At 40.2% G+C, this 23,389-nt stretch overlaps 1 protein-coding gene across 1 annotated transcript; it reads right to left on the bottom strand.

Moving 5' to 3' along the window:
• Positions 1–5,910: 5,910 nt before the first annotated feature.
• LOC103525197 (inactive pancreatic lipase-related protein 1) lies at positions 5,911–20,943 on the bottom strand. The gene is made up of 13 exons (XM_008490114.2): positions 20,931–20,943; positions 20,507–20,555; positions 19,169–19,323; positions 18,534–18,659; positions 16,372–16,506; positions 15,159–15,267; positions 13,284–13,403; positions 12,920–13,039; positions 11,459–11,577; positions 10,222–10,351; positions 9,024–9,135; positions 7,202–7,369; positions 5,911–6,018 (listed from the first exon to the last, which is right to left on the bottom strand). The coding sequence occupies exons 2-13, from the start codon at positions 20,553–20,555 to the stop codon at positions 5,955–5,957; spliced, it is 1,407 nt and encodes a 468-aa protein (XP_008488336.1). The 5' UTR covers positions 20,931–20,943; the 3' UTR covers positions 5,911–5,954.
• Positions 20,944–23,389: the final 2,446 nt, after the last annotated feature.

Here is a 23,389-nt window from a genome sequence, read left to right as displayed (position 1 = left end):
TTTTCCTGTTATACGCCAACTCTTAATTTTTTGTTCTTTCAGAATTATTGAAATCTGTGACAAGAGGCAGTGATACAAGGAAACGTTTGGTTTCTGGTTTATTAATCAATTCCATAATATCTCATTCTTCACAATTGCTTTATTTAATAGCAGCAATTTCTGCTTTCAGGTCTTGACTTCCCTGTTAAGCATTTAAGTTTCAGAATTTTTTTTAATCTTTTAACCTTTATCCCTTTGAAATTTTTTTTTTCTCAGCCTATAATTTATTATACAGTCTCCTGTCAGAGGAGGTGGTAGACTAGGTGATTTTTACTGTATTGCAAATTATAATTATTATCGTTATTTGCATTAGTAATGGATTCATTCTTATCACTGAAAACAATCCCATTATCTGATCAGACAGTTATCTTCACACTGTCCGTGATCATATATTTTCATTAGGCACCTCTTTCTCTGGGGGTCAAAAGGAGAATTATTCTTTAGTGCAGTCACATTTCTCTTCTCTTCACATTTGCCTTGAAGAAAAGGAAGTTTTTAATCCCCTGCAGTTGTCCTTTGCAAGAAAAATATGTCCTTTTCTGCTGCCATGTCACTGTCCTCTCAGACCCAGTGAGGAATGGCACCTCGCTGCCAGGATCTGCCCCTCAGGCTCCATCCAGCTGCAGCCACCCAGGAAGGGTCTGTCATCCAGGTTCACTGGGAGGAACCCAGAGGCTGATTTTCATGACCCTTTGAAGACATTTTGACTCTTTTTTTAAATTAAAAAAAGAAAAAAAGGCTTAAGGAAGATCTGCAGTCTCTCTTTATTACAAAGAAGCAGCCTTCATTCCTCAGCTCTCCCTGCATTCTGTGCGAGATTTGGGTTTGGAGATGGATGTTGTTGCAGGGGAGCAAACACATCCTCCTGTCTGACTCCCTGCTGAATTTGTTGTGCCTCTGTAGGGCTAAAAATAAAGAGCAGGTTGCACTGGTTTCCAAAACTGCAAGCAAAGTGGAGTTGAAAAAGGTTGGAGAGAGACATGAGGTCAGGTCCCAGATCTTCCCAAAGGACTGAGAACAGCCTTGGTGGAGCTGAAGGTGGTGGAGAACCCCTTAAACACTCCTCTCTTGCTGATTTTCTATTCTCTTACCAAATGAAATGAAAGCTGGTTGGTCTTTGAGTAAGGAATTAAGGACAGAAGGGTAGAGGCTGTCAGTCTAAAACAAGATTTTGGGTTTATTTTCCATAAGCTCCATTGGAAGTTGTGTAGCTTGACTCAGGCTGCGGTCAGCAACCCCATTGTTTGGGGATGGCTTCTTCTCTTCCATCTTCTCAGGCAAGGCACACACATGCTCATTGTGTGTTTTGCATCCCATGTGATTAAACTGATGACTCCATATTCCAATTCCATGAAAGAACTCCCTCTTCTGAGGGAGGAATGGTACCGCTCTCACGGGAGACCCCGCTCCCCGGAGAGGACAATCAGCACTCCCAGGGGAATCCAAACTGAAACTGCACACCCCAAACTGAGGCCCACAGCCCACCAGCATTGTTCATTGTTGTTCTTTCTAATGAGAGTGAAACTTAATGTTTACATAAAATTACATGCAAAATTATATTAATGAGAATTATGCAAAAAAAGGCACATTGCTCGGGGGGTTTAGATCCCCTTTTTTCCCCCTTCACCTCCCTAATTGTGAAGCAATTATCCACTTAATGCAATTAAAGGTAAGAGTTTTCATAGGATATGTACCACAATAATAATTACATGGGCCATAGCACAAAGAGGGACTTGAATGCAACTTTTGTCTTTGGGTCTCACATAATACATATCTTCAGGATGCTAACCAGTGTAGTAGCCACTCCATTGTTGTTGTGTAATTGACTACAACATTTAGATTAATTTAAAGAGAGCTTTGCATCTTGTTTCTGTTTGTAAACAGGCACAATTTAGAAGTGGCTTGTAGGCCATTATTTAGTATTTTTTCATCCAAGGCTGTGGGAGCATCACATCAACCCTCTCCTTTCTGACTCTGCCCCCTGCTAAAGCTTTTCTGGTTTGGCTGATTAAAAATGCTGATACGTTTTACTCTTTCATTGTCTTCAAATTTGAGAGCATTTACAAAGGAAAAAATTAGTATCTGAACTTATTATATATATTTCTTTTTGCAAAAGACAATATTCAAGTAAATACCTCTTTTGTCAAAGAAACTATTTCTAATTTTCAGAAGTAACAAAATTTTCACAATTCTAGCTTCATTTTTTCACAATTAAATGAAACTATACAGACTATATATATTCCTGAAGTATAAGGGTGTGGCAAAATAGCTTGTGATTTACACTCAAATTAAGGACAAAATAGCCTTCAGGCATAACATAAAACTCCTAGTTGCAGCCTCTGAGGACACATCCCCAAAAGGTATGGAAATAAATATGTGTACACAAATGCTGTCAGCTGTGGGTAGGTGTTGAAAGCTTAATGTGACAAACTAGATTAAAAAAAACCCTCAAGATGTTCAGGAAGGAGAATTCATCAATGCCAAATTAAGATATGCTCAAATATTTCTTGAAAGATAGAACCTCATTATCCCCTGGTTTATGGAGCAAAGTAATGGCTACAGACAGCATTGTCTAAAGACAACAATGAGCACTGCTGTATCTCAGTAATAATTAGAGTCACATGAAATCTTCAGTATTTTTTTGATTGTTCTCAGATGATTTGTAATATAGGAGAGAAATACATTGCACATGACAACTTAAAATGCAATGAAAATTCGTGGCCCAAGTTGATCCCATGTTTAAAATTCTGATTGTAACACTGCCCACCAAGAAAATAATAGTAATCTTTGGCAGGAATTATAAAACCTAAACTACAGCACAAAGTGTTTTTCACCAAATTACTCATTCCATATCCACAATTAAAGCCTATTTGTTTTCTTACGCTGATAACAAAAGATAGATTTTAAGATCTGCACTGTGCTACTCTTCCTTTAATAAATAAAGTAAGCTTTTCAAAAGCTACAAAAAGATGCAGATAAAACCCAAAACATTTCTACATTTAAAGATTCAATCAAAGGCTTGCAATGAATGGTGTGAAGTTTTAAAAAAAAAATAAAATAATCAATTTAGTGTGTATTTTTCAACACGGTTTGTCACAAATAGCATTCCTGATAGATAAGAATGATTATATGGTAAGGAGCATAATTTATATATCTCAAGCACTATGCTTTTGTCACAGACATCGTTAAGGAATTTGACACGTTTGCAGGAGAACAATATATGTCAACTGAAATATATACCAATTAGCCATAAATGGGACACTGAAATGAATGATGCATGTGCATGCTGTACTTACGGGTAATAACGTGTGGTTTAAAGTCGCCCGCGTTTTCAAACAAGAATTCTTTTTATGTTGTCATTTAAAAAATCTAATATTTCAAAAGGTCAGGAATAAATAGCACCATTAGCATTAAAAGCTAGCTAAAGGGAACGTAATTTGTTGTTCATTTAACATTGCATTTTATGTAATAGCTTTGTAAAGTGTTTGGAAAGCGGAGGGGGGGAAGAGATTTTACACTGCTAAAACAAGATGACAGCAGCTCCAGTTCATTATTAAAAGGAGATTTTTTATTATGCTATTGTCAACTTTAACATCTTGATTCTGTTAGGTGTTTGTTAAAATTACATGGGCTGCTGAAGTGGCTATGGCAAAGGATAATGCAGAGAACATCACAACTGTCAAAACAATTGTGTAGGCAAGAATCAGCTTATACCAAGGTAAAAGAACAAAAGACAAAGAAGAAACTCTTCTGCAGTGTTAGGAAGTTAATAACCCTGTTGAGGTTTCCTCAGCAGGAGGCACTGACATCAGGAAGCCAAATTCTAGAGGAGACAAATATCAAGGCTGAAGGAAGCAGGTGATGCCAAAGAGCATCAAAGAGCCCCAGCATCATATGCCAACTCCCATGTCTATGGCTCTGAGTAAACCCTTAACTATTTATCTCCCTGCAGAGGGGACATATTTTCCTTCTTGGACTTTAAGTCTGAAAAAGAGTCCTGCAGCTGGATCCTCTGCCTCCTCACAGCTGTTGCCCCATAGCTACAGAAAGATGAAAAAAGCTTTGCTGGAGCAACCCAAAACTGGACTTACCTGAGGCAGCACAAACAGTTTACATCCTTAAACTTATTAAGCCCTACTCTCTTGTCCTGTCATTATAAGACTGACTACAGATGGGAAAAACTGGAACCAAAGTAAGTGTTAGCCTGTATCCCTCATCAACACCACAGGCTGGGAAAGAAAAAACCCCACAGAGTCAGAACTTGGCTGTGTTCTCACTGCATTTGTTGCTACCCTGGGGGAGCTGCACAGGGAAAGAAACAATATCAGGAAGGGAAGACAGGGAAAAAAACATATATTTTTCCCTCTTGAGAGAATTTGGACAAGAAATTGGTTTAGTACTTTAATAACCTGCACATCTATGACAGTGCAGCAAGGAGCATCCCCTTTAGTGTTTTATGTTTTTGTTCCCTATTATCCTTCCTAGAGCAAGGTTTCAGGGACTAAGAAAACAGTGATTCTTCAGATTAAAAGTGGATTTATATCATGCTCCTTGGTCAGCACAATTGGATAGTGCCTTTTAACCTGGGCAGGAAGCACATGGTCCTTTTAAAATATTTTCAAACATAAAAAGAAGCCTGCACATCTCTGACTAAAACTGAAACTGCTGGGAGATATTCCCTTCAATTGGGTTAAACCAAGGAACACCTTGGTTTTCACATAAAGAACTTTTTCTACCCCTGAGCATGCCCACAGGTTGCCAATCTTCAATCCTGATGGCTTTTTTCTACTCTTTACAGCCCTCTTCCTCCTGTGAGCTCTGGCAGGATGCACTGAATTAACTAAACTGCTTTTTCTCCTGTATTAGAAGAGCTCCAACACAGAATAAAGTGGTTTCAGCCTCCACTGCTGCAAGGGGAATCTGAAACACTGCTAGGGGGTTGGTATCCTTCAGGACAAGACATTCTGGGGCAGGAAAGGTCACATGGAGATGCAGAAAGAGCAGAGCTGCCCCAGGATGGGGAACCTCAAGAGAAACTGCTGAAGAGAAAAGGTCCCAAGGAGCAATAGATCTCCAGGGCTCAGCAGTTCTGTGGGTTTCTTGGTTTCTCCAGTGAGGATGGGGTTCCTCTGGCAGCAGGGCAGAACCAGCCCACTTCTGCAACAGGCTGAGGGACCTGGACAGGATTCTCTAGGGACAAAGATGAGTTTGAAGTGTCCACACTGCTGAGGGTTTTTATCAAGAAGCAGAGAAAGAAGCCATTCCCTCATTCATTACCTGTTTTGACCTTGTCCTCTGGCAGTTTGGCTCAAGGCTGAGGGCCAGGACACTTTGGTGATTGTTCTGTTTATAAGCATTTTAGTGAAACTTACTCTAACATTTGAAATTTGCCATGCAGCTTTCTCAAATTAACTCTCTCCAGATCCTGTGGTACAAGTTTAGTTCAGCATCACCACAGCAGAGCACATCACTTCTCTATCATGCTGACTGTTCCATCTCCCATAAGTAATTATAAGTAAACTTCTGTCCTTGTTTTTGAACCACTTGTCCTCCTATCTCTGCTTCACCTTTATCTCACAGTAATTTTGAGTTTAGCCTTCAGTTTGATTAAGAACATCAGATTCCTTAATCCTCTCCTGTTTACAAGCAGGTCTGCTTTCTCTTGGTACTGCCCTAGAGCCACTGTCCACTTTTCCCCTTTTCTCTTCCTGTCTGAAGTTATTTTGAAGCAGGATAAAATCAGGGTTTTGGCTCATTCACTCCTAAAATTGATATGTGAAGAAGTGTCCAACCCCCAAAAAAACCCCAGCAGAAAATCCCCAGCACGTATCAGCAGCATTGCAACTTCAGACTCCAGTGTTTTATGCATGACAAGGTTTTATTGGTAACAAGGTTTGGGGCATCCACATGGACTCTTAGCAAGGAGTAAGAGTTTGCAGAACATCCTCCCTCACATCCTCAGAACCACAGAAATGGTACCTGAAGAAAAACAAAACAAAACAAAACCACAAAAAAACAAGTGCCTTGAGTTTGTTCAGATATACAAGTGGAGTTTTTTGTGTTTTGTTTTTTTTATTTTTTTTAATATAAGTCAATCTGGTCACAATGCAAAGGAACACAACATGCTTTGAGCTCCTAAGTTTGAAACATAACTGCTAGGGAAAGCTTTGATGGACTGTATTCATTCTGGTTCATTGCTTGCCATCCTTTTGCTCTACATTTTAGGGTTTTTTATTTGTTTGGGGTTTTTTTCAGATTTTATGCTACCACCACTATGTAGATGGCACAACTCCTTGTGCAAATGGCATGAGACACCAGAAGAGTGAATAGAAACTACAGCTGGACTTAGGAGCTCTGCTTAAGGTAATGCTTCCTGGTTAAACTAATATTGCTTTGCTTGAAACTGTTGTCATCTCCCCTGTTGTCTTTTAAGTGATGGCATTTTAACTATGAATTTCTGTATGGATCTAAAATATATCCTGTAACTCCTTTTCTAGATGCCTCATCATGAGGTGGATGAAACAACATAACTGATTAAGCAAACAAGGAGGTTAAAATGTTGAAGAAAATGAGTAAAACTGGATCAGAAACTCAGGTGTCACAAACTGAGCATCCAGGACATTTGCCTGTTTCCCTCAGCTTTAGACTGAGGATTTTAAGTGCAGCTTCCAAGTATTAGTGTTGCTCATTGGAAGGGCAGGCTTTCTATCATGGGTCTTTCTTGTCAGTCACAATCTGAGACCATGAATACCAGTGGCAAACTTCCACTGGTTCCAGCTGACAGTGATTTACACATCCCAACACAAGTTCAGAGAGATAACCAGTCCTTGTTCACAGTCAGTAGGAACATGGCAAGGATGATGCTGATAATCCAAGCCAGTTCTAACATTTCTCACCCAAAAGGTCATACAGGAAGCTCACTCTTTTGAAGCCTGGAAATATTTTAAGTTTTTCTTTGAAGCTATTTAGGGTGAAGGGTTGAAGTAGTAGTGAACTGAACTATGGGTGAACAATGTCTTGAAAGGAAGGAAATAAAAGATTTCCTTGAGAGTCTTTGGATGCTTTAAATAGCTTTTCTTGAGAAAGTGCTTTCACCCCACGTATTATTTTGTCACATATTTTCCCAAATAACTTTCAGGATTTTCACAATGAATATACTTACTCTGTTCCATTCTGTCCAGATTGTACTGTGATAGTTTCAGCTCCTATCTTAGGAAAAGTTGGATTTATCTGGTGGTTGTTCCAAAGAAATTTAACTTTTGTAACTGTTCCAACATCAACTTCTGCATCGATGAAACCTGTGTAAGTGTTGCTGGGCCGGAGGGTTCCCCTGTGAAAAACCACATTTTAGGTATGTGAGGCCCACTGGCTTTTAATATTAATTACTAGTCCCGTGAACTGATTGGCTGTGGTCACAAGTGAGTAGAAAGTTAGCAGAGAAATTATATTTAGCTTCTAGGATGGTAACAACACTATTGCCAGTTTTCCAGTGTAATACATCCCAAATCAGTGTTTGTCAGAAAGGTCCTGATATGCCTTGAAGGAAGACCCAGCTACAGGACAAACCCTGTGGAGAGGGTAAACCTTGCTCCCTGTTGCTCATGTAGGCGGTTTTTTTGCATATGAGTGAAGTTTTCATTTAATGTTAGTTAATTTATGTGGTACAGGTACTGGATTTGGTTGGGATGAGCAGAAGAATCATGCAGCACCTGCTCAGTCTGGATCTTCAGCAGATGCCCACACTTGTGCATCCCCTCTCACTGTATCTTATAATCTGGCCACATCATATAGATGTTGCATCTATATAGCAAGCCAGCTCTAAATGCCACAGTTTGAGACTAGTAATGGCTTCAGCTACTAAATCTCACTGAAAATGGGCCAAAATTTCTTCAATCTTCTTCCTTTCTTCCTCCCCCCAGTACTCTTCCATGTACTCCTGTTGTATAAAGCCAGGAGTGTGATGCCTTTATCACTGCAGAACTATGATTCTCTACATGACCTGAGAAGCACAGGAGGGGCAAAAAAGCAAAGGACCCAGCAGAACCACACAGAAAGAAAAAAAAAAAAAAAAAGAAACCAACAACCACTATACTTTTAATAAGCTTCATAAGACAGGATTTTTATTCCTTCCCTTATCTTTGCACTCCAGAGGAAGCATTTACTTTCCTCTATATTATAAGGATTATGGAAATAATCCTTAGTGGAAATAAGAGGCAAAACCCCTTTGGCTTTTTGTTTCTTTGCTGGATCCACAGTGGTGCCTGGCAGGTCAGAGCAAAATTTGCTGGGGAAAAAAGTTGTTTTCCAGCAACTGAGTCAACACAGGCCCTGCAAACAGCAGCTTGAGAGTGCTGGATTCAGTTCCTGGCAGTCTGAGCTTAAGTGAATGCAAGGATGCTGGAAACAGGGATCAGCTCATAGCAGACACCTGAACAGGTGAAGTCCTTCTTGGAAAAGTAGAAGTAATACAGTTCTAAGTAAACTGAACAAAAAAAAAAAAAAAAACCCAAACAAATGTAGAAGTCACATCAAAATACCTACTCCCTGTTCTTCTTAATTTCAGATATTTGAGTTGAAACAAGAAAAATGGAAATAAATGAAACTTCATTAGGCAAGCAAGCAGCTTCAGTGTAAGCTTTAGTGAAGTTATGGGCCCCAAAATGTAGTAGTAAATCATGAGGTAGTTTTAGCAGCCACATTTTACAAGCCTGTGGAAGACCAAGAGATTAGAACTCTGCTAGTGGAGTGGAATAGTAAACAACACCACATTCTAATGTTTTAAAATCCAAATCCTGCATTCCAAACTTCTACCTTCAAATCCAGAATGACTCAATTGTCACTGAATTTACATCAGGAAGCTGTATCTGGAGGTAGATACACATGTGCTGTGTAAAATAGGACAATTTTAAGCAGAAAAATTAATTGAGAATATTAATTAAGCATTCTGAAATTGAAGGTTTTTTTAAATTGAATTTTGAACTTACTTGAAGATCCGATGCTGCCTTGTGTTCCCATCACTTCCATACAGGGCAATATTCACATATCCTTTCACTTTACTCTTTCCAGAGAGGGTCACAGTTACTTTATATCTCCAAACTACACAGAAGAAATACAGAAAATTATATTTTACCCAGGGATAAAGAGCCTCTGAAAAAAAATGCTTTTTATTTTTGGTCTGTACAGTATATTTGGAAGCAAAAGGAAATTAGCACTGCATCAAAGACTGCCTGGAATGGAAAGGGTTAACAGAATGCTCTCTCACACCTGAATCTTGGTGCTCCCTGCTCTCCCTTGGGATGCAACCATGCATAAGAAATACAAAAACATCAGTGAGTCAGATCTGTCATTATGTCCTAGTGACATCAACCTGAGAAGTTGGTAAACATTTGTGTTAGCTTTTGGGAGAAAAAAAAGAAAAAATTTGTCCATAACCTAGCAAACACAATATAGATCTCAGCATTTTGATCATTTTTTCATAGGCAGTGAAGCTGCATGGAGAAGGTGTTAGAAATAAATATAAATAAATATGGAATACATACCAGAATATAAGCAATGTAAAAGGAATGTAAAAAAAAAAATTCAGAAGCTCAAGGAAAATAATTTCTTCTTGCACACAATTTTCAAAAAGCAGCTCTTCTCCCTCTAATTCTTATTTACAAAGGAAGAACCACGGTGTGAGAGCTGAGATTTAGGATAACCTGGGGTTTAAAGGAGGTCATCTGGTGCATCCACTTCTCAAAACAGGGGCAGCTGTGATCAGCTTGTTCTTGGCCTTTGTCAAAGGAGATCTGGACAACTCCAGAGACAGAGATTTCACAGCCTCTCTGGGCCTCTCTTCCAGCATTTAACCCATGAGATTGGGACAATATTTTCCATACTATTTAATAAAAAATTCACTTGCTTTAATGTCCATGCATTGCCTGTCCTCCTTTCTCCATGCATCTTGTAGAGGAGCCCCCTAAACATCTCAGTGACCTCCACTGGACCATGCAAGTTTGTCAACATCTTTCTTGAACTGGAGGGTCCAACACCAGCATTGGATCAAAAAAGAAGAAAGCATGAAGGACTGCAGAGCCATGGCATTGCTATGAAGTTTGTTGATCTTTTAAATTAATTGTAAAACAGGCAAATGGAAAGGTTTGTTTACAAGGAAGAGGAGCAAGGGAAGTGATCAAAACTTACGAGGAAAATCCTTGGCCTCTCCAGTATTCAGATAAAGCTTCAGGAAGCCAGAGTCAATTTTCCCTTTGAATTTATCTGCATAGTGACCCATATTTGGGCATCCCTCTTTTGGGCATGGGAAACAGTTTCCCTAGTGAAAAAAATAATGATCTAGTAATAAAAATATCCAGGCAGCCAAGAAAAGAAAAATTAATCACACAACTTATTTTTACCATACCATCTAACTGGCCCCATATCACAGCAACAACAAGTTTCAAGTAACTCTTTCTGTGACTTGAGCAAGATCCTGCAAGCCACCCAGCTTTCTCAAAGGCTCTGATATTTCAGGGCTGTGTTTTTTTTTTTTTATGCTGTCTAGTTCCATCCAGCCCCATCAGTGGCATCTTTGACCAGTCTTGACCTGGAGCAGGGAGGAGGAGGTGTCCTTCCCAGGAACTGGTGAGAAAGAATTGTTTCTCCTTACAACTTCAGGTTGGGTCAAGCAGAGCTTTCTCACAAAAACAAAGCTAATTTTTGATGTGAAAGGAGCTTTCTACTTTGGTCAGAGAAGCAGGGGGTCACCTTCTCAGAGTGGTCTGAGAAGCATGAGCTATATCACCTGCTTAGAATACAGAAAGGTCAATCTAAGCACTGTGTAAGTTTATACCTCTGCCTATGGGCTATAACCAGCCCAATACCTCCCAGCTGCTCTTGGGCTGCAGTTCTCTATCTTCCAGTCTGAGACAGGGAAGGGTTTTCTGACCTGGTTCATAAAACATTGCACTTGGTCCCTAAAGCCATCATAAGTCACCACAGGGCTTTAACCATGGGCTGACCCAGGCCATCTGTGTTATTTACTTGTTGTTTTGAAAAGATGCTCAAGCTATGTTTGAAAGCTCATCTGCAACAGGATGGGATTCTACTCATTGCTGTTTGATAAACACATTGGGTGGTTAAGGGGCAGGCCCTGCTCCTTACCCCTTCCCCAGTGTGATGGAGCAGAGAAGGGCTGAGAAAGCCACACAGGCTCCAGTAACTTCAGAGCTGTCACATCCACACAGATTCAGGACTGTCCCTGTTTTGTTGTTGCCTTTTCCCACTCTGACCACATCAGCTGCATGATGCTAGAATCCTGCGGAGTGCCTGAGAATTTACTCCTCTCACGGATACACCTCTTGGGTGCAAGCTTGCATAAATAAACTGAATTTTAGATGTCTAAATAAAAGCTATATTTTTGGCATGGTCTTATGGTACTTACTGATTCAAAGAGCTCATAAGAAGCACAAGAATAGCCCAGAAATCCATCAGGGTAGATAATGCTGTCTGAGTAGTACTTGTAACTCCGTAAATGATTACAAGCCATAAAGTCCCGAGTGCCTGTGAAAAGATGTGCCCAGGTTAGTTCTTCCTTTCTGTTATTATGTGAGGGAAGATACTTGCACATCCATCACCATGTCATCAGGATGCTTCAGGCCTCCTCCAAAGCCTTTCACGATGCTTAGAGTATCAAAGGCAGGGTTTGAAGTTTGCTTTTGCAACAGATTGGTGCTTCAAGGAATATTATTGACTCGATAAGTGTAAAATGTGAACCTGAAAAGCTTTGTGGACTGTGTAGCTCAGCCCAGCTTCTGCCCTCCCAGACAAACTCCTGTCCAAGTAATCTGACCGAGTTTCAGAATGGAAATGAGAATTGTCTGAAGTAGGCAACAGCTGCATTACCATAACAATGGGAAACATGATGAAAAAGTCTTTACCAGTGAACTTCCTAGGGCAGTGCCGATTGGTTCCAGCTGAGGACTTCAAAACAAAATCATTATTATCATTTTGGGGGGTGCTTACAAAAGGGAGATTCTTAAATTGGAAATAATGAATGTATTATTTTCCTTACTGTTGCTTTTATTTTCCTGACTTCAGGTTAAAAAGAAGATGAGATGTAATGCAGTTATTTCTTTGGGATTTAATTCCCTGTTATTGGTAACAAGTTTATTAATAGAAAAAGTAGTAATACCTCCAGCTCCATGGAATAAAACGTGAAGAAAAGGTCTAGTTACCACAGAGAAGTTCTTGGATACCCAGACTTTAAGGTGTTTGCAGTAATGTAAGCAAGGTTTTGGATAATATACTGGAAAATATCTATAGCAGAAATCCTGGGTTGTTTTTTTTTTTTAGTATTATGTGCAATTTGACTTTCTAAAGACATAAAAATTTTCTGGTGTTAAGAGGTTTTATCAGAACAGCAAACAAGAGTGGTTTTGAGCAGCCAATCTTTTTTTAGCCAATTAAAACCAGACAGGATGATATCATTTCAATGCATCCCAGCTTGTAGGTAATTTAAAAACAAAAATGAGACTGATTGTTCCACCTGAGAAGAATTACACCTGAAGATCCCTACCAGCAGTACCTGGGAGCCTCCTTGCCCCACTCCACCCAGGGCTGCTCCTAAACTGAAAATAAACGAGAAAGTGAAATGTGTTGTTACTGAGCCTTCAAAATTTTTGACTGTTTCAGTAACTTTTGCTTCTGCTATTAGATACTTTTTTTCCAGAGGCAAACCCTTTGTCAGTTTTTAATTAGTTCTGGAATTTTTTTTTTTTTTTTTTTTGAGGACAGTCACAGTTTTGCTGCACTTGTCAGGGGTGGACACACCAAAAGCAAATACAAAACCCCAGAGGGGGTGGGTGACCTTCCCCTGAATTTGAAATGCCATCAATTTACTTGCCTTCCCAGATGCCATCAAGATCTATGATCTGTGAAACAGGGTTCTTCCCACACCCTGGCATCTGCTTCCCTCCGTTTGGATAAAAGTCAAGATGCCCTACAGCTGGGCTCATGCCAAAACCTGAAACATTGAAAGCAGAGGTAAGAACATTTTAAATTAATTAATTTTAAATTAATGTTGCCTCCTACCTAGAGCTGTTGGCTTGAAGTTTGTTTGTGCTTGGAATTTTGGGATGTGGAATTTTAGGATGGGGTATTTGTTCTCTGTCCATGTAGCACAACTGAGTCTTGGTGAGTGGTTAAGCTACTGAAGTGACACAGGGCATAAATAATTTGGTGTTAATACAAGAGAGATGAACACTTACCTAAATTAGGGATTGTGGGAGCTGTATCTGTGTGGATAACATCAACAAACTCTGCATCAGATTTATCCAGTCTGACTTCAGCTGGAGTGCCTTGAAAGTAAGGTTGGGCAGGGTCCAATCCTGCAAGAAAAACACTGCTGTTGTATCTAGGTAAAGAGATGTAGATGTATCACTACACATTACATCTAACATAATAATGTTCTATATGATGAATATCACCTACATAGTTGCCTATGATTCCTGCTACCAAAGCAGGATGTGTGCCCTCACTTACCAACTGGCTTTTCTCCCAGGCTGGAATAAAGGTTTTCTGTGTGAAGCCTGTGGCATTCTACTGAGTTGCATCAATATCAAATCCCAGCACTTGGATATATATCTCTCTGTGTTTTGTTTTGTTTTGTTTTGTTTTTAATGAAACTTCCCTTTAATAATATTTTTCAAACTGAGGTCACTGTGTCTACATCCCAGGTAACTGATTCCATATAATGGGTCTACATGGTTTCCTGAGTACCTTGTTCGAGAGTACAGGAATTGATGCAAATAGCACCCCATGTGCTTGGATGTGCTGAGGATGGTGCTCTGGCACCAGTCAGATGTCAGAAAAGTATCTAGTTTTGAAGTTGCAGTCTTTGCTTTTGATCCCAGCAGAAAACACAATTAATTTGCCTCTCAAATTGCTGCAGCAATCTCAGGAGCTTGTGAAGTCTTGCAAATTGCATAATTTTTGCTACCTAATGTTTACACTCTATGTTGTTCCTGGGCATCAGATTTGGTTTTGCTTTTAGACTGAATTTTGTAGTCCGTGGTTCCCCAAGCCTGAAACCCCTGAGGAAAAGTTACAATTGAAAAGGGTTTTGTTAATAATATTCAAAATTGTCTTTCATGTATAAAAGGTCACTTTGCTTAATGTACACTGCCCTTGGTGCTGCCTGCATGATGAAGCCCCTGGTTTTAAACTCTGGGACTGCTTAACATGTTTCAAAAATAGCTAAAGAACGTAGACTTTAGGGTGAGTTACCTGGATTTTGAGAAAGGGGTGGTTTGCTCACCAGTTTAGCTGATGATGTCTCTTATTTTTGTTTTCTCAGGGAGACTGTTGGAGGGTTTAAAATACTTGAAATGGCAGCTCTGTTTTGTGAGGTCTCTGGAATATCTTTTTTAGATATTGCCTTTTTGATTGCAATTTGTTTTTTGTTTTGTTTTAAGGATTCAGTTAAAGAGTTCAATTAATTTAAGAAAGATGAGGGCTATGCCTGGAAGAACAGGGCAGGGATATGGTGAGTGGTTAAGCAGTGGCTGTGCTGCACAGAGAGCTTCACTCTGCCTTTCAGCCATACCTGTTCCCATCATTTAGGTTTTGCAGTGTTGCAAAATAACTCCTTCAAGAGCCATTTCCTCTCAGGTAGTGTAGGTAGAGATAGGACAAAAGATACTGAAAAGTGAAAACTTGCTGTTGGATCAAAGGGAGGATGACAATGCTTCTGGCCAATCTTTATTGTTGCATCTTGTGAGACATGGGCACTGTTTATGGGACCACTGGAGGATGCCCAGGGTCCGTGCATTGAAGGTGACATGTGGACAACTATAAAACAACCCAAAACTGTTTTCTCTGAAAGAACTGAATAAGAAAACCCAGCTCAGCAGTAGCAAGAGGCTCCCTCTCTCTCAAGCATGGGGCGTGGGATTCACAAGAGTCAAGGGGAGGTGAAAACTGAACCCCTATGGCTGGCCAGAAAGATGCTAAGTTCTCTAGGGCCCAGAGTACCCTCTACAAAACTACAGCCTGCAGTCAGATAGTACTGTAAGAGAAACAAAGAACATTTTGTTAATCTGCAGTGTCTTGAGGTGGGGCTGTGACTCCAGTCCCTGACTTACCTGTTATTCTGCCGATCCCTGGCTGCCTCTTCCCAGCCTCACCTGCTACGTGTGCACCCAGGCTGTGGCCAATGATGTGAACATCAGCTGGAGAGTAGTCATATTCTTCCTGAAAATATAGCAATATAAAGCCTTACTACAGCAGCAGCAGGGAGGAGTAAAATAGGAGCTTAAAAAATTACTTTTAATTTGATGAGAGGAATTTTACTTGGGTACTCCTATGGGATTTCAGCATCTCTTCGCCAGCTTAGGTACTTGTGTCCAAACCAGATTTTTCAAAACTTCTTACTGAGCTGCTGCCCTCATTTGGAGGCTTTTAAAACTCTTGGCAGCTTTGATAATAAAGTCCTGAGAGGCTCTGCAGCCATTTTACTTCCTAGAACCATTGAGGTTCACAGGATGTTTTTTTGCATTGCAAGATGTAGCCAGGCAGGAACTTTTAGTTACACCTGGCAGGTCAGGCAGCCCAAGCAGCTGGAGGAGGACACAAAAGGAGAGATACCTTCAACCCTTTGGGACAGCAATTGAGCAGCTGCAATGCAGGTGGAGAGAGCGAGACATGGGTCAGAGCAGACCTACACCCAGCGTATTAACTATTTAAGTGATTTATAGTTCATTTATAGGAAATGTGTATTGAAAGCACTTTGATTAAAAGAAGGCTTCAAACCAAGCATCACTTCCCACATGAAGACATGGGGACACATGGCACCTTCTGTAGGTTTGGGCACTGTGCAGAACAGCTTTTCCCTGAGCAATTAGAGTGCTCTGATTTGTCTCCAGATGGAATTGTTCACTGGGAGCAGTTGTCTTCCAGCTGCTGCTGGCTGCCACCTGGTTTCTTGGCACTCTTGAGAGGTGTTTGGTAGGTATTGTCTCCATGGAAAGGCAGTTTGTTGTTTGCTGTGTCAGTTACCTCTCCATATTTAAAACATGCACTTTAAAATGTTTAAAACCAACACTTTGCAGCTGTTAACACCTATGGAATAACTGTTTGGCTGTACTGTGGAGATGTCTTGCAGGACCTGATGTACATAAGCTGCAAACCCCACTCTTGTGATGTAGTTCTCTAATTTAAAAAAAAAAAAGTCTGTATTCAGCAAAACTTCTAAAAAAATCTTTTCTGCTGGTTACATTAACATTCACAAAGGTTTCTGAATGGTATTTCTTTTGAGTCAGCATTATAACTCTAACTTTATAAGCACAAGGTTCTTACCATAAGGACCTTTATGAAATAAGCAATTTCAGCTCCGACCACACGGACGTTGTTGGATGCCTGGGTGTACTGACACCTTGCCCCCCTCTTCCAGCCAACACAGATGCAGTTCACATCTTCCACAGAAAGCATCCTCTGGTTTGTAAAAGAAAAGCAAAATCCAAAGAGTCCCACAGTAAATACTGCCTGGAAATTATTTGTGTTGCTTATTACGGCTCAGCTCGGAAACACTCTGTGAATTTATTATGAGAACTCTTTAAGAAGCAAAATTTTAGCAGGTATTTGTGGTCATGCCTCTTTCACACAATACTGAGACAGGGTGCTGTGCTGCAGTCATGGCCACAGCATTAGTTCAGCTATCCATAGCAGTATGATTTACAGAAAGAAAACCAATATAAATGTTGGCACTTTTCAATTTCACTCAACTTTCATATGCAGCTCTGAGCTCTACTCATGTACTGATTCACTGAGGTGATTAAAAAGTACTTCTTTAATTCAGAATCAATTAAAACTTATATTTTTGATAAAAATATTTTTTCCAATTTAGATTTGTAAGGAGAGTATCTTTTTCTGAGAGGGTGTATAGAATACTGGTGTAGCTGCATTAATTTCAGAATTAGGGCTTTATGGGCATATGGATATACAGGCAAACATTTTATTGTCTGACACAGAATCTGAAATTTTGCTTTTCTCCTATAAGCTGGATTGTTTGGCTAAGTGTATTTTACTTTACCAGCTTTGGAATGAATATTCTTCTTTGTTTTATGTTTAGACTTTATAAAGCATCCATAACTAGTTAGAGCTGGCAAAAGACAGAAAATATAAGTGTCTGTGGTATAAGTGGTAAAAATAAAAGTGTAGACAGGATTATTACTTAATGGGAAGGAAAGTAAATAACAGATACACATAGGAGGACTGATGTATTCCTAATTCCATTTGCTCTTCTCTTTACTGAAAAGATTCACTGTGACCATTTTTTTTTTTAAACTAAATTCTAGTATTGTGATAAAGTGCTGTAAAAGAGAGAGAGTTTAAAGGTTGATCTTGTGTCTCTTCACCATCATGAAAATTAATCAAAGGAATTTAAGGCACTAGCTGAGGCAAAATATGAGTTGTCTTGTTGATCTGATGTGCTTCTGATGCTCTGAACAAATTATTAATCCAACAATTATTCCTAGATGTTCATAAAGTGATAATAACAGATTTTTTTTTTCCAACAAGAAACTGTTAAATAAATTTCCTTTCTCTTCTTTTGACTTGGTGTCAAAGAGAAGCAGGTAATAGAGATACAGCAAAAGAGAAATACATTGATTTTAGTGAACTTTCACATTGTTTTTCATAGTGTTCTCAAGAGTAAAATAGGAATATAGAATTTTTTAAAAATTGTAGCTGTGAGATAGTTGAAAAACTATTAAAAAGTGGCATATACAATCAGCTGCTATTTTGCTTTATGTGCTGGGTAACTCAGAGTTTTCATTAGATGCAGCTGCAACAGAACGAATGCGTGTTTATAGGATTTGACAAGACCACAAAGCTGGGACTGCAACTTCATATGTGGACAGAATTAAGAAATAACTTGGGTTACTAGTGCAAAAGCCAGAAAAGCAGAGTGCTTTGCTTCATTCACTGCTCCTAGCAAGTCCTAGGTTGAAAGCTTTCTTCAAAGTGATCCCCTTGAGGTCCCTCCTGGCTGTATTTCTACAGCTTTATTACTTCTCCTAATGGTCAGCCCATGTCCTCAGCCCCTGAGCAGCCTTTTCTTTGTGCCAGACTTTCCACATCTAGAAGCCTCTCACTTGTCTGGAGTTATGATGCAGCAGCTCTGAGTCTGCAGTTATTTCTGGAATTGCCTTTGTTTATAAGCAGTATCTTGCTCCAGGGGTTGTGTTGTTTTTACCAAGAAATCAGGCACTTATTGAGCCAAATCCTGTTGTCACTCACTTCCTTGAAGGGAAGAATTTGATGCATTTTATTTATCTTTGCTACCTATATAAGTTGCTAACAATTAGAAAATAAGTGGCCTTTTTCTCCCTCCTAACAATCCAAGTGCCATGAGAGAAATTGGTTAGAAATAGAGTAAACCAACAATTTATAGGAATGTTTTCATAAATGCAAACTAAGGAACTTCACAGGGTCAGGATTTCCCTTTCTTTGGTACATACCTCGCACATGTCAGACAGCCAGCTTTCTTCTCCACGATCTATAAATCCATGTACAATGAATCTGGTTATCCTGCTTGCATTAAAATTTGAGGACTCAATGGTTGAGACATCAGCTGGAAAGACCTCCTGTTGTAGATATTAAATTAATGAACATTTAAATCTGCTTTCTGTAATGAGTTTACCAAAATTGTAGAGATCTGAACTAAGCTCATCTGTACAGGCATTTAAAAGTTAAGGAATATAAAACTTGTCTGAAAGTGTCCACATGACTGTGGGTTGAGGTCTGTATCTCCATTCAAAGCAGGCTTTGACACATATCTTAGGGCATCCAAGACTTTGCTTTTAATGAGTTTTCCTTTCACCTGTGGAAAAAAAAATACCCAGTAACTTTAAAAATGCCCACTTTCCCAGCACTTCTCAGTGGCCATACAGAAAGAAAGGGGGAGGTCTGCTTTGTGAGGGCTGGAGGAGGGCGGGAATTCTGTTCCAGAGACTCTGCCAAAGAGCTAAAAGAGGTTGTCTCTTTGCTAAAATGGAGGTTTGGCCATTTCTAATCTTTCCAGGACCAAAGCTTGAGTCTGTTTTTATTCTTAGTACATGTAATGTACTCATGTTTCAATCACGGCAGTTCTTACTTGAGGGTCATTTTGATTTTCTCTTGTGTAGAGGTGGAAGTGAATGTCTATCTTTTTTGGATCCCAGGGCAACTTATAGACTGGTCTTTCTGTAGTCCCAGACCATGGTAGATCATCTGAGAAGCATCCAAGCCTTTCAAAACAAACTTCTTTGCCTGTAGGAAACACATCAAATTGATAATATGTGAACTAAGTAAAGAAGTGAAGCAGGTTTGTCAGAACTCAGAGCATCTCTTCTCTGGAGGTCTCTTGATCTGTTTCAAATCGTATGGTTTAAAGAAAGCAAAAACCAGCAGTTGACCTCTCTCAGATCTTCAAAGGCTTCAAAGTTCACCCCAAGGAAAGAAGCCACCCTGCAGCTCATCTGCAAAATACTCAATAGAGTTCCTCTGTGGTTATCCTGTACTATAACTTGGTTATCTTTCCCCAGCTGTTTTGCTTAAGGCAGACAGCTGATGAGTTTCTCCTCATACCAAGCCAAGATATTGCAAATAATCAGCAAGAACTTTGAGACTGTGCTCAACAGCTGACTACACTGTACACAAGAAACGTTAAACAATACAGCCAGTGGTTTATGCTAAATATAAAGCTGTAGTGTTATTAGGCTGTCCCACCTTACTTCTGTCCCATTTCCATCAGTAAAGTACAACAAATCATTTCCTGGGTTTGTAGAGCAACAGCTTTGCTCTGAGATAGAAAGCACCAGAGCTTATCATAGAATCATAGAATTGGCTGGGTTGGAAGGGACCTCAGAGATCATCGAGTCCAACCCTTGAACCACTGCTGCGGTTGCTAGACCATGGCACTGAGTACCACATCCAGTCTTTTTTTAAATATCTCCAGGGACGGAGAATCCACCACTTCCCTGGGCAGCCCATTCCAATGACGGATCACTCTTTCTGTAAAGAAATTCTTTCTAATATCTAACCTAAACTTCCCCTGGCACAACTTAAGTCCATGCCCTCTTGTCTTGTTGAAAGTTGTTTGGTAAAAGAGCCCAACCCCCACCTGGCTACACCCTCCTTTCAGGTAGTTGTAGAGAGCGATGAGGTCTCCCCTGAGCCGCCTCTTCTTTAGGCTGAACAACCCCAGTTCTCTCAGCCTCTCCTCGTAGGGTCTATGCTCGAGTCCCTTCACCAGCCTGGTTGCCCTTCTTTGGACCTTCTTGCAGGCTGCTGGGGTTGGATTTCAAGAGTGGAAAAGACAACACTCTCATGTGCTCTCCTTACTGTGCTTATACAGAAAAGTGAATCTGTACAGCAAGTTTTAAGGAACCAGAGCGTAGAATGGAAAATACAGCATAGGAAACCTACACAAGTACTAACCCCATGTACTTACCTTCTGCTGCCTTGAGCAGAAATAGTGCAAGTATCCAAGTTCCAAGCATCTAGAATAGTAGAAAAAGAAGTAGCTAGGATTTGCTAACAAGTGCACTTAGCTTTCTGGTGCTGAATTTTTTAAAGGTGAAAAGGATGCTGGGTCTGTCTTCTCTGTGTATCTGAGCACCACATGAGATCTGTCAGTCAGCTTTCTGTTTTTCTTGCTCCATTAGAGATTGTGGGGCTCCTGAACCTAGTAAAACTTAAATCCAGAGTATTTTTTGTCCTTCTGAGGCTACTGTTCTAATTGTGTGTACAGTAGCTACTTTAGAAATAGCATAAGGATACCCCTGTGAACTGCCAATCCCCTTTATACTGCTGTGTCTTGGGAAACCATAAATCTGGTGAGGTAAAAGAAAAACCCACAAACCCAAAATACTTACAATGCAGCCTTCAAGCTCCACACCAATGTGCAAGCTTTGCACGTACTTTTTATAGTCTGCTTTATCCTTGGAAATGTTCCCAGAAAGATAGGAACATTTATTCCAGATTATAGCTAAACTGGAAAACAACTTTACTGGTTAGATTCTCTGAAAATTCTAAAATCCATGGATGTAGATTTCTTAAGCCCAAAATAAGATTGGAGCTCCTGAAGTAGGGTAATTTCCAGGCAGCAACACATCAGGAGTGGGACATTAAAGAGAATTATGTGGGTCTGTGTGGCAGTGCATTTAGGGGCTGCTCTTAGCTCAGAAGGCTTTTGTTTTTAGTGTTGTGAGTTGGGATGTGGGGGTGTACTGGAGGATTTAGTAGGGAACCACATCATCTTTAAGCCCTCTCCCTTGCCCTGTGTCAAGTGACTTTGGATGTGGAATGCTCCTGTTCTTCTGGGAAGAAGGAATGCTCCTTCTTCTTCTTTGTGACCATGTCCTGACATCAGCTCAATCTGGCAAAGCTTTATCCCTCTAGGAAACTTGTTAGTGGACCTTGTATGTTTTTTCATAGTGAAAGGATCTGACCTTCTCCTGGAGTCCCTTTTATTTAATTTTTTAAATAAGTAGATACAAAATGGCAATTGTCTATCCCTTTGGATCCTTTCTGTGCTACCCCTGTAGCCCAGGTTTAGAGAAGGCCAATCTCTGAGGGGTGAACTGAGAGCAAACTTGCTGAAAACATACACCAATCCCACGCAAAATTCTATCAGATATTGTGACATGGCTGCTTTGAGTTGCAGTGTTACAGAACTCAGTAGGTTTCTCTATTAGAGACAACAACTAAAAGGTGAAAAACAATGAGCAAATGATCAGGATTGTGCCTGGGAACCCCTTGGTCTCTGTTCCTCTCTAGGAGAAGGCCAGAAGTAGGCTCAAGAAGAAATAAGACCTCAGCTAACTCTGTTCTGTCAGTCTGGCTCTGCTTTTTGGCTGTGGCCATCTGTCTTTGCAGAGCTGATATTCCCTAATCTCCACCTCTGGGAACAACCACATGGATCCCAGCTGTGTCCGTAGGGATCACACTGCTCTCACCTATGCTTGTGGGGTTTATTTCTTGAAATAGTAGTTAAGCTTTGAATTTTTTCAGCATCCTTAACTAGAGGACGCTGAAGGTGTTAAACATTTGAAGGTGTTAATATGTGCACATCATTGATAGCAGACAATCAGTGCATGTCTTGGTATGCTGATATTTTTTAAGACTTGTTCAAAATGAGGAGGAAACAGTCTTTCCTGTTTAATTTAAGAGCTGGTAGAAAACATTTGCATCGGGGTTTTATCATAATTAATCTGCTGCTTTTATTCAACACAGCAATAATGGAAGGCAAACTAAATAACTGGGCAATTCCTTTGCCTGTGGTCGGAGGGGCTTCAGCTGCTTGCTTCTCCTTTGGGAAGAGGGGACAGGGCTGGAAATTGGAGGTGTTCTGGTCCCTGCAGCCTCACAGCCAGGGACTGCTGTCTTTTAAGAGAGGAGGCAAAAAAAAAAAAAAAAAAAAAAAGGGCCTTGATATATTTCTGCAGGCCTGAAGTCTGGATGAGGAAGGAGGCAGAGGGGAGGACTGGATTTCCCATGCTGCAGGACAGAGCCCGGTGCTTCCCAGCATTGTCCCCATTTCCCTGCCACCTGCCAGGCCCTCAGGGGACGTGGAGTGCTCAAAACTGCAGATCTGTCTTGGCTGAACCTCAGACTTGTGTTTAATTATGCTTTTAATTTCATCCAGGCTGTTAGTGCTCAGTCAAGGATGCTACACTGATTGTTGTCCTTCATTAAAAAAAAAATTAATTCAGATATCGATGCTCATTATAAATAAATTCTTAATGTTGTATTTCTACTCCTATTTCTTAGAAGGTTATCTGCCCAAATGCTTGTATATCACTTATCAAACACAGGGAAACGAGAGTGAATAAATCAAATAGTTCTTCCTATTCATTAACTTAGGGTTTGGGTTTTATACTTAAAAAAACACCTTCTACCTTAGTCCCTTAAAGCTCAAGTGCTTCCCTCCTGCCATGCTTTGCAGAGCAGTTGTGCTGATTTTCATATCCCAGGTTTTGCAGAGCCTGGAGTTCTTCAAAGTTTCTCCCCAGGAGTGTCAGTGGGGACAGCAAGGGTTATGTGGCTGAAATTAAACAGTAGCCAAGTGCTGTGATTTAGCTGTTTGGTTTCTTTAGGAACACTTGAGGTTTGGTTTTGCCTATTTCTTCCCTGAAGGTGCAGTGGTGTCCTGGGCCTGATCTGTTCCTGCCTCATCCCACAGCATCATCTGAGGGCAATGCTCTTGTGTGGGGTGTGAAAGTTCTGAGCAAGAGGAGGCTGCAGAGAGGAGGTGTTTGGGACTATTCCCAGCCCCAGGCATGTGCTGATGTAATGTGCTGCCTTGAGAGTGATTAATTGGCAGAAAATCTGG

Source organism: Calypte anna, chromosome 6 (genome assembly GCF_003957555.1).
Source record: "Calypte anna isolate BGI_N300 chromosome 6, bCalAnn1_v1.p, whole genome shotgun sequence".
In the NCBI taxonomy this organism is placed as follows: Eukaryota; Metazoa; Chordata; class Aves; order Apodiformes; family Trochilidae; genus Calypte; species Calypte anna.
Note: the sequence above shows the minus strand (reverse complement) of the source record. Positions and strands in the feature narration are given on the sequence as shown.